The following is an 11,810-nucleotide window of genomic DNA, read 5'->3' as shown; positions in this document are numbered from 1 at the left end:
TTAATGCAAACCTTGGGTGAGAAAAAAGTCGTTTGCTTTTTTTTTTTTTTCAATGTATATCTACACTGATTCTTTATCGAGCCACAATTCAATATTATTTAATAAATTTCATCTTATTAATTTGTTCTCATTATTCAAATTACTCTCAGAGAGTGCACTTTTACATGGGTTCTTCCTAATAAGGAATAAAACCATTTTGATTTTATTTCCTTATTATCACGATTATTATAATATTATCCTTCTTTATAGTTTTTTATTAATTTCATTATTAGAATGATTATATTTCCTTGTATATAATATGTTGGACCTATATATTGTACACTTTTATCAATGTTCAATATACAAGCATTTATACAATTCTTCTTGGTACCAGAGCAGTAATGGCTCTTAGGTCCTAAATCTCTGAAAGCTGACAATTTCCCCTTGCATATAGAGTTTTATCTTTTTCTTCTTGTAGTCGCCTCCCCAGCTTCCTCGACTCCGGCGATTGTTCAGCTTCCTCATCCCCGGTGATGATTCTTCTTTTGTCGACGACTTTCTCCTCTTCTCTAGTCATCTTCCGATCAGTGCCAGCCACTATTCTCTTCTTCTTTGTTGTCTTTATCGTGACTTTTTTTACAAATATGCTTGCTCTTGTCAGCCACCACGAACTGTGTTTCTCTAGCAATCGTTTGTACTTTCTAGTCGTGCTCCAGCAGCACTCCAACTGTTCTCCAGCAGCACTCCAGCCAATTTCTTATTTTGCCTTCTTGAAGCTTGCTTTTTTTTTTTTTTTTTCTCATGGCAGATTCGTCATAGTCCACCACTTTAGGCGTCCTTTTCTCGGTCAACTCTGCTTCCTCAGTTGTTCAGCCAACGATCTTCGTGCCATCATGCATTCTTGAGTGATGACATAAATGGTTGTAGCATGACTTATAGGAAACATTGTTCCCAAAAGCCTAAGCATTTACAGTTATGTTTTAAGTTTCCAGAAAAAAATTTTAAGCATTCAATGATGAGCTATAATTCAGAATTTGTTTTCAGCTTAAATGATGAGGTTACATTACTTAGAACAATTAGAAATGAGTTATACATGCATATAGGAATGATTTAGTTACTTCCATAACACGTTCATAGAATCATGTTCTTTTCAAGATTTCATAAGAACTATTGCATGCCATGACTATTGTTTGAAGAATGTTTGCCAAACTCTCCCCAATCCCCCACTCACTGAGTATTTCAGCTTACCCCTTTTTAGACCCTTTTCCCCAGGTTCACAAGAAGAGTCCTGCTGAGGAGCGTTTCCTCTCAAGGTTGGGCCACATGTCATCGACTCATCATGTGTGTAAAAATGTCATGCTTGTTCCCACTACAAAATTATATTTTATCCTTATGTTTATCTCCTGTGTTGATTATAACGTTATGAATATCTGATACCATCCGTTTTTGGATTTTATGAACATACTAGCTTTCAGATTTTCAAATATATACATATATATATCTTATGTGTTTATGCTTTCAAAACGAATCCAAGCAAATGTTTTTATGAAAAACGTATTCAGAATATAGGTTTTTAGATTCCCCCACGGCACGTCTCGGTCGCCCAAGTCTCATAGGTGCGCTCGGAGCTTATGGGGTAGGGAGGGTCGAGGTGGGTCCTGTCAGATATTGTCAGGGATCACCTCGGTTGGCTCAATCAGGACGAACCAGAGAAATAAGAACCCCTTAGTCCTAGTTGTCGACCTTAGAACCTTGGGTGGGATTGTCACTACGCGCCATAAAAGCCTGTTAGCGAAAAGGTCACTACAGACAAAAGAAAGAGGTTCTAAGTGTGAGGATACTTACGGACTAAGGGTTTCAGAGATGCTTTAGGATTGAAAAAACCGTATTTTCTCAAGTTGGCAGTAGTCACAAGCAGTCTTGCATTGCGACTTTATCGGGTGGATTACCGAATGCCATAATGCAGTTGAAATCAATCTGGTCATCTTATTTCCTGCAATGAGACAAAAAATTTTGTTAGAAACAAAAAAATGAAGGAAAAGGAACAGTTCGCATATTGAAAGAAAGGAAAACCTACTCAACTCCCTAAACTAGCAGACGTCATCATACTTAAAAAAGAAAAATTTGGTTTCATAAGCCCCAACATTACTGGGGTAACCAAATATTCCTTCCTTGATCGTAAATCGCTTCGAGAGGTAAAAAGAATATCTATCCTTGCTCTTCTTCAGATAGTAAGAGCATGCGAGCTCCAGCGCTGTCAGTTTGCCAAGACCATTTTCACCACATGCGATATACATAGCAACAACTATCATATATGCATTAGGCGCCAATTGCAATGGTGCAACCTCAAAGTGGTCGAGGATCGATCTAATGAAGGGGTAAAAAAGTATCAATGCCCGACATTTAAGGATCGCCTCCAAGATAGCGACCATTCCCTCTGGGGGATTCCAAGCTGCATATGTCCTATGTTGGTAGACATCCACACTAAGTGCATACTAGTCCACTACCTTCTATATCTCATCTCAGGTGGCCACTGATAAGGTCTCCAGCAGGGGACCCACTGGGGCACCCGGCGCCTGCGAGCTCGTCCCATTGACTACTCTGGTCGTTGAGGCCTCCATTGCTCCTAAAGTTTGAAAAAGGGGCAACACATAGAGATAATTCAGTCTCCATATAGTGTTTCATACGATGACGTGGAAGAGTAAAATAAACCCTAATGTGTTTTCCTTAAACCTTAGAAAAACCCTTGGGGATTCATCCCCAAGGATTTGTGCCCTAAGTTCTCGCTCCTTATAAAGAAGAAAGCTCTCTTCTCACCATTGTCCGCAAATACGCACCGTGCCAAACAGTTCATATCCACCATTATCGTCAAGTCAAGCTATTAACAAAATAATAAAAGAAAACAAAGGAGAAATCCTCCTTACCTCTTGGCTGCTGGGGATGAACCTCATGTCATAACGGAGAGTGCGCATCAACTGGAAGAAGGGCAGACTGATTTCATGAGAGTTTTATTTTTTCTCTGAAAATATGAGTTCAGTGACAAAACTTGAAGTGAGCTCAGAGTTTTATAAGGGGAAAAACGACGATTGGTTTCCTTAGGCGAGCGACGCTTGGGCAAGATACATTTCTCGACATTGATTGTGACCACCTGTTGTTAATCCATGAGAAAAAGTAACCCCCATGCTTTGTGAATGCCAATCGATGTTTCCCTCCATTGGAACAACCAAGTGACGGCTTGATTAGCTCCTCCACATTAAATGCGCCCTCATCCGCATTTAATGCTTTGAAAGAGAATGTTGTTTCAGCATGACTTGCATTTAATGCGCATGGTTGGCACTTATTGTGCAATAGACACGTCTGTCAGAATAAAGATGATTTTATTAACCAGACTAGCTATCAAGCGTAACGAATAACATCTGAAGAGGTCATTCGAGTAAAACACTCTTCGCCGTGTATCAGTTTCAGGATGATGTGATTCATTTCTTTCGGTAAAAATGTACTAAGTTTCTCAGGTTGCGAGCTGCGAATGAGATTCAAAGCATGTTAGTATGGCACTAAGTAAGGTCTGACCTAGGTCGTTGAACCTGTGGGAGAAGGCCACCTCAAGTCGCTTGTGTTATTCTTAGAGGTATATGTTGCAACCTCCTTGCAGCTCGACTAGCTAGACCAAATGTCATTCGGGACAAGTAAAGTTGTGGCATAATCAATGAAGTTATCAAGGTTCAATCCTTAAACCTTAAAAACTGGGGGGCTTCTGTTATGCCTAAAAAGTCAGGGTACTCTTGTCAGCAAGAGCCAATAGAATTCAAGGAGGATTTGTGCCGTCTAGATGTTGCCACCTCTTGTAATGACGGAAGAGGTATGGTTCTCGTTAGTGTGGCAGGTGAATGTCAGGCTTGCGAGTGGCTAGGAATCGTCTACTTGTCCGAGCCTTACGCAATTTAAGGATATCTCTTGTGTACACAACTAATGAGAAGCAGGTTAGGAATTGTACCCCATATGTCAAACTGCATGCTCATGATTATTACCTTGAATCCTCCTACTATAAATAGAGGGCTTCTCTCTTATTTATGGGATTAGCTTATCTTTAGTCTTAAACAACATACTCTCTCTCTCTCTCTCTCTCTCTCTCTCTCTCTCTCTCTCTCTCTCTCTATATATATATATATATATATATAGATGGTGACTCATCTGGCAACATGCAACCTGACTGTAACCACCTATTAATACAATTATAGTGGACGTAGGAATCGCTTTTGAGCATCTGAACCACTTTAAAAACTGTCTCTTATTTAGTCTCTTGCTACATATTTCCATATCACGTATAACTTCTAAGTCTGCTTAGCATTTTGCACATGTGAGTCATTGGTGTCGAAATCAAGCATCAACAACTATATTCTTCGTTACAGCCGCTGCCGCTATCCCCTTTCTACTGTAATTGTTCGTTCCATTTTCAAAGCTATTTGATGGTACTTTTGTAGTATTTGGTCTTGTAATGTTTTCATCTCCATGGCCACATAATGATGATGATGATCCACTGGCCTTGATGCTCCTAATTGGCAGCGAGTATGGAGAAACCTTGACGGCCTTGGGGAGATATGCTCTGATCTTTGAAGTCTCTGCATTTGAAGTGTTTTGATCATTCTTCTTAGGTTTCTTTCCATTGTTGAACTGGTTTCTCTTCTTTACTACTCTTGCTGGTGTTGGGCATTCAGTTTTTTCTCTACTTGTTTCCAATTTCCTTCTAAGATAAGAATTCCAGTAGTTTTTAATCTCATTGTCAGTTCGACCCAACAGTCTTTTAGCAATGAGAGACCAACGATTGCCAAGAAGAGAATGAAGCCTGATGATAAGGTCCTCCTCATCAGATGAAATGTTCCCTCGTTTGATATCCGGTCGTAGATAATTCACCCATCTCAGCCTGCAACTCTTCCCACATCAAAGTAGCCCTAGAACATTAAATAATTATGAAATAAACAAGCAAATTTTAGTCATATACTAAACTTGGAAATACAAATGTACAGATGAGTTGAGTCTTACTGGCTCTTTTAGGCAAATTCCTTAAATGGCCTTCAGCATGAATCCGAATATAATAAATTAACGCACTATCTTCTTTAGGACTCCATGGACCTGTACGCAAACCAACCTTAGAACAACATGGGGCTCTTCCCATATTTTATCTTCCTTTCTTACTCCCTACACAAATGGAAGTCTTATAGAGAAGCTTATAAGAAGAAGATGATGGAGCTATAAATTAAATTCAACACCTTCCCACAATTTAAAAGGATCAGTAAAAGTCTAGGACGTCATGATCCAGCATTATTCTGAAATGATTTTATATTAAAATTTAAAAATTTTCAATATTGGAATCAAAAGTTAATTGTTCACTTTACATGAGACAAATTATTTATAGTGAACTGAAAGAATATGTTATCTATTTTTTTTTTTCATGGGAAATTAGAAAATATCGTTGATGTTAAGATTGTATGTGGGGATTTTAACTTGACACCTTTGGCTCTTATGCCATTTTAAGTTATCATCCCACTCAAAAACTTAAGCTTGTAGATTAGGTCTCAACATATATTAAACCAATACCATGAAGGTAAAAGACCACTAAACCATCATGTGGTGTCAACAAAACTTTACATAAAACCATAATTTAAACTGAAGTATAACCCCTATCTCCTTAAAGGTAAAATACCATATCAAATATATTTTCATTTAATTTTGTATACAAGGATTTATTAACTAAACTTAATGGATTGAAAAATCAATTTTTGTATGGATGATAATATTTGAAATTTTTTCACTTGCCCTCGTTGAGATAAAATCCTTACTCCCCACTGCACATAAGATTATTTGCTTCTTTAACCTAAACTTAGAAAAAAGGTTTGAGGCGATGCTTGCCCAATAAGCCTTCACTCTCTGCCTATGACATGTTCTTGCATTATATATGTAATTAACTTACAAGATGTACTAAAGACGTTAGAGGTAATTCTAATTCATACAGAAATACTTAATTTAAATTTTGAGTTATGATAACGAGGAATTAATTACTGCATGGCCAGCTACTTTAATCAAACAGAAAAGGTATCCGCCTGGGAATCAAATTGGACGTTGTTCTCCGAGTTGAGAAGCTTCTCATACTCCGCAATTATTTCATCTAGCTTAATGTTATCTTCAATGGGTAGGAAGTCTAAGAATGAATTATCAATTTCATTAGCAAGACCGTATTCTTCTATATGAACCTTAGCAGCTGCAGCTTTTTCTATAAGATCAGACCGACTTCTCAGTGGTTCTTCTGTATCATGTGGTCTTATAATATTTCCTTCTCCATGGCAAGGTGATGATGATCTAGTACTTTCCATGGTATCGAAACCCACGACGTTCTCAATTGCAATAGAGTATGGCGAAACCCTAACTGCCTTGGGGATATATATTTTGGTATTTAAAGTGTCTTCGTTTGCAGCACCGTCCTTGTTCTTCTTCTCAAGTTTTCTCTTTTCAGCGGTGGACTGGCTACTTGGTATTTTCTTGACCACTCTACTTGTTTCCACTCTCCTACTAAGACGACAATTCCAGCAGTTTTTAATCTCATTGTCAGTTCGGCCAGGTAATCTTTTTGCGATGAGAGCCCAACGATTGCGAAGGAGAGAATGAAGCCTGATAATAAGGTCTTCCTCATCAGAAGAGATGTTTCCTCTCTTCATGTCTGGTCGCAGATAGTTAACCCATCTTAACCTGCAACTCTTTACCACATCTGAGTACTCCTGCACACAATCCAAATATAGAAAGTTAGACAAGCAAATTAAATCTGCCTACGAATATAATGCTTCATTGAATTGATATACTACGAATATAATGCTTCATTGAATTGATGTACTAGTAATCAGCTATCCAAAGTATTACCAGCTCTTGCAGGCAAATTTCTCCAATCGCCCTCACCATGTACCCGAATATAATTAATTAGCAAAGTATCTTCTTCAGCATTCCATGGACCTGTATGCAGACCCTGTTTAGAGCAACAAGGGGCCCTTCCCATCTTTCTCTTTTACAAAAAAAGCAATACTCAAAGAGAAAGAAGACCATGATAATTTGACATGTGAATGAAATTATATTCTATGGAATCAAATATTAATAAATTTATAAATTGTCAATGAAAGTTTGAAATGGAAAGAATAAGCCATAGATCCCATCATGTGCTTACACATTAATTAATAATACACCTCAAAGATTTTTTATTTTATTATTATTAATAACCGGTTTACTTGCACCTGGCTAATTTTAAGGGGAAGCTATCATACACTAACCCACCGTCATGGTCTCCTAAATAAATCATGGACAACGTACTGTATTTACATCTAATGGAGAATTGAATCTGGGACTTTGGCTTTTACCCATTTGAAAGCCCTTTGGACCTGGTTCGCCCTTACTGTTGGGCTACCCATGGATAGGTTACCTCACAGATTTGAAAATGTTCCTCCTATCCGCCCGTCATATCACTTATTAACTGATTATAATAGAGAATTATCAACTTTTATTTGTATATTAATCTTCAAATAGCTATTTTCTTATATTGTAGAAATAAATTCTGATTATTAGCGATCAATTGCAACTCATATATGAAGCAAAAAAAATATTTGTTTGACTGTCTGCTAGTAGAAATATTTGTCTGCCCGTTAATACATGCATTATATGAGATTAGTAGGGAAAATTCCGATATTTCAATGTGTTCAACACTGACAAGTGAAAACATATCTTTATTTTGGATTTTGAAACTGAAACACATCAAAATTATGAAGAAACACATTTCAGTTTCTATGCATAGTTATTTGATTTGTTTAATTAGTTAGTTTTTAAATAAAACGTGTTTTCTTCAAATCAGTGAATTGATACCAGGCCAGATCCATCATTTTTGGCTCTGTTTCAGTTTCAATGATATCCTTGACTCAACATTTCATATTGTTTTTACGTAATAAATCCTCGACGAATCAGGTGCATGACAATTAGTGTCACCGTTTAAATGCCAATTGCCAAACTCCAGTCAAGAAATAAAAGATGCAATATTAATCATTAGGACTCACTTGCAAGATTCTCAGACGACGAATTGCTAGAAGTTTCGAGCAGCTGGGCTTTTAGTAGGGTAGGAAAATTCAAAGCTACCTTTTATTTTTGTTTATTTATTTATTTTTTTTTTGAAAGCTTCGGGTCTCTTCATACTCGAAGTTATGAGACTAATCTTGATTGGAGCTCGGGTAAGTACCTCTAGCCACAAGGTGTTTTCGGTGCAATTCAAACTCTGACATTGCAGATAAAGTTTGCCCCACCTTATATTTTGTTTTAAATGTTACTGAATCCTACTTACCGAGATGCCTAAAGTGCCAAATCTTACACAATAAAAAGTAAAAGGCCGTTCTACTGTAAGTAAATTGATGGGGTAAACACAGTGGAAAACGAAAATTTTTCTTATCGATTACTTTGATTAACCTAAGATCAGGGTCTGATATGTATATATTTTACATGCTTCATTAAAAAGGACAAATATAACATTAATTCAGACAAGGATCAAAGATTTTATGCATGTTTGGAGGCTCATATCTACTTCGCTACCGATCCAAGAATAGGATCGAACGAACGGTGATTCACATGAAGACAATCCGAAGAACCAAAGACGGATTTGCTAGATCCTCGTTGGCTTCAAGAATCAAAACAAAATAAAAGAAAAATCTTTGATTCAAAAATGGAAGGCAAATGTGAGAGGAGTAGAGAAAATGAGCTGCCTCTTTTTCTATTTTTTCTTTGATTGAATGAATGAATTAATTCATTCTCTAAGACACATGCACTTATAAAACCCTATTCCAATGAGGAATAGGCATGGCTCCAACCTTGTATCCAAACACCCCCTTGTGGTATTTTTATTTTAAATTAATTATTATTATAATTAAAGTCAATTAATATATTTATGAAATATATTAACATTTAATTAACAATAATAATTCATTTAAATATATGCGAACATATATTTATATATAATCTCACTTATTTAATTTTAACATTAAATTAAGCATAGGCAACAATCTCAGTAAATTTAATTGCATTGTGAGATTACCAAAATACCGTTTCGTCCTAAAAGACGAAAATGTCGTTTGCACAAATTAATTCTTAAATTATCTTCTATGTGTGTGACCCGTAGACTCCTCATCATACTGGCAGTAAGTAGTATCGCGATTAACACCAATTAATCATCTCACTACACACAGACTAAGATTGACCCCTAGCAAGGTATCATGGTCACTCAATAGATTCGGATTCAGCGAAACAACTACCTGTCAACGATATAGTTACTATGCAATCAAATTCTTTCATCATCTGTTATCTCATCGAGACTAGGGTACAGAAATAGTGTCAACCTCAGTTACTCTCGACGTGTTTGTATTTAGTTACTGGACCAATGACCGAAATAATAAATTGGATTGGGCAACGACTCAATCCTACTGTGGTCATAGATTTAGTGTCATTGTCATTTACTAAATTGTGCAGTGAGATAATTTCTCCTGTACCCAAGGGTGATAAATCTTCTGTCGATCCACCATAATCTTGATACACTTCTCGATGCAACCAATCACTACCGTATTGATAGCTCTGAATAGAACTACGTTGGGCTAGTGTCAAACTACACCAATCGATGTGCATGGCGTTCTAATAATCTCAAGTCGAAGGATCACATGCTCTACCATTCATTAGAGGATTTATTCCATAGACACTAGGGTTACCATCTATATGAAATCCTTTGGTGGGTCAGTCTAATGAACTTGCCTGCAACAAGCACCCATGTGTTGCACTAGGTTGTCGGCAAACAAGTTTACCTTGACAAGTGAGATCAGTCACTACCTTTCGACAGGATTGTTCAACACTATGATAGTGTTACCGTATTATATGTTTCTTTGGTTAGAATAATACTGGAGCTACGGACATTTCTAAAATGGTCACCATATGTGCTCATAGGGTTCTCACTATCAAGATTTGAGACACTTGATACCCTCGTCATGGTTCTATCATCCAAAAGACATATATTAATACATATGAATATATCAATACATATGAATATGATTTATACGATATAGAATAAAATATCTTTTATTGATCAATGAACATCATTACAAAGAGTCAATTTTACAATAATTGATTAGCTATAGGACACCCACTTTAATATTTACTTACCATAATATTACAAACGGGGAAGGTATATAAACTTGCAAATGATACTTATTATGTAACTGCTCCTACATCTTAGGAAACAATCACACAGAAAAAAAAGAATCAAATTGGACGTTGTCATCGACGTTCAGAAGCTGCTGATACTCCTCAATAACTTTATCTAGCATGTTATCTTCAATTGGTACGAAGTCTAGGGATGAAATATCACACGCATTATCAAGACTACATCTTTCATAATTCACAGCTTCTTCTTGAAAAAGATGAGGCCAAAATGGGGAATGAATATTCCATGGCACTTCTTCTGTATTATTTGGTGTTACAATGTTATTTCCTTCTTCTTCATGGCCGGATGATGATAGCCCACTTGCCTTGTTATCCAAACCGATGTTTCTGACTGTCACTGAGAATGGGGAAACCTTAACGGCCTTGGGGATATATATTTTGGTGTTTGTAGTCTCTGCTTTTGAACTGTTCGTGATTTTCTTCTCAAGTTTCTTTACATTGGTGAACTGGCTCTTCTTCTTTCCCACTCTTGATGCTTTTGGTTGAGTTACTTTACTACTTGTTTCCACTTTCTTGCTAATATGGGAACACCAGTAGTTTTTAATCTCATTGTCAGTACGACCTGGTAGTCTTTTAGCAATGAGAGACCAACGATTGCCAAGAAGAGAATGAAGCCTGATGATAAGGTCCTCCTCATCAGATGAAATGTTCCCTAGTTTGATATCCGGTCGCAGATAATTCATCCATCTCAACCTACAACTCTTCCCACATCGAAGTAGCCCTACAAATTAAACAATTATCAAATAAGCAGTGGAATTATATCTGCTCACTTTCAGCGAATTGATGTAACAAGTGAGTTTTGTCTTACCGGCTTTTTTAGGCAAATTTCTCCAATGGCCTTCACCATTTGCCCGAATATAATTAGTTAGCACACTATCTTCTTTCGGACTCCATGGACCTGTACGCAAACCAACCTTAGAGCAACACGGTGCTCTTCCCATTTTTCTTTCCCAGCTACTAGCTAAGCTAAGGAGAATTGTATTGAGCTCTAACGACTACAGCAGTTTCCCACATTTAAAGGTCACAATGAAGTCTTGCGAGAATGATGCTGAAATTATCTTATACGTGTAAGTTAGATTATGATCTGTTACTTGATGTACGTAGGATTATTGCCTCATTTAGCTGAAGTTCAGACTGGGTTTGAATTATTTGCCGAATGTGGTAAGTAGTAATATGCTTGCTCAACAGCCCTTCACCATCTGCCTTTCTCACTGACTCTGAAATTGCTCCTTACTTTAGTTTAGCTAGGAACATGCCTAGCTATGATACGAAACTTAATTAAACTCGGGTTTTTCATTTTTCATTTTATTTTTTTATTTTTTTATTTTTTTTGTAAATAATGTATAAGAAGAATTTGTAAAAAAAAATTAGTGTAAAATCACCATAATATGAAAAGTTAGGCATGTCTAATAGAAGATTTAAATAATATTAAATGTACTAATTCCTTATACAAAATCTTTCTTACAAACTGATATGACACAGAGTGAATAAATAAATTTGTATACTAAATCAAGTTAATAAATATTATTTAATATAGATAAATGATATGA

At 36.6% G+C, this 11,810-nt stretch overlaps 1 protein-coding gene and 2 pseudogenes across 1 annotated transcript; all 3 read right to left on the bottom strand.

Annotated features, from left to right (window-relative positions):
• Window positions 1-4,356: 4,356 nt before the first annotated feature.
• On the bottom strand, window positions 4,357-5,152 carry LOC116131045 (annotated as a pseudogene).
• Window positions 5,153-6,056: 904 nt separating this feature from the next.
• Window positions 6,057-7,021, bottom strand: LOC116131044 (annotated as a pseudogene).
• A 3,149-nt stretch (window positions 7,022-10,170) lies between these two features.
• Window positions 10,171-11,302, bottom strand: LOC116131078 (myb-related protein 308-like). Its single transcript, XM_031416719.1, has 2 exons — window positions 11,069-11,302; window positions 10,171-10,981 (listed from the first exon to the last, which is right to left on the bottom strand). Exons 1-2 carry the CDS (start codon window positions 11,199-11,201, stop codon window positions 10,281-10,283), a joined length of 834 nt encoding a protein of 277 aa, XP_031272579.1. The 5' UTR covers window positions 11,202-11,302; the 3' UTR covers window positions 10,171-10,280.
• Between the last annotated feature and the right edge of the window lie 508 nt (window positions 11,303-11,810).

The sequence above is a fragment of the Pistacia vera genome, unplaced genomic scaffold (assembly GCF_008641045.1).
Source record: "Pistacia vera cultivar Batoury unplaced genomic scaffold, PisVer_v2 Contig228, whole genome shotgun sequence".
Lineage (NCBI taxonomy): Eukaryota > Viridiplantae > Streptophyta > Magnoliopsida > Sapindales > Anacardiaceae > Pistacia > Pistacia vera.
Note: the sequence above shows the minus strand (reverse complement) of the source record. Positions and strands in the feature narration are given on the sequence as shown.

Excerpts from the sequence above, each read along its gene's own strand:
- LOC116131078 (XM_031416719.1), bottom strand. The coding sequence starts at position 11,201 with ATGGGAAGAGCACCGTGTTGCTCTAAGGTTGGTTTGCGTACAGGTCCA. Across the intron at positions 10,982-11,068 it reads AAATTTGCCTAAAAAAGCCG|GGCTACTTCGATGTGGGAAG; the intron begins GTAAGACAAAAC and ends TTTAATTTGTAG.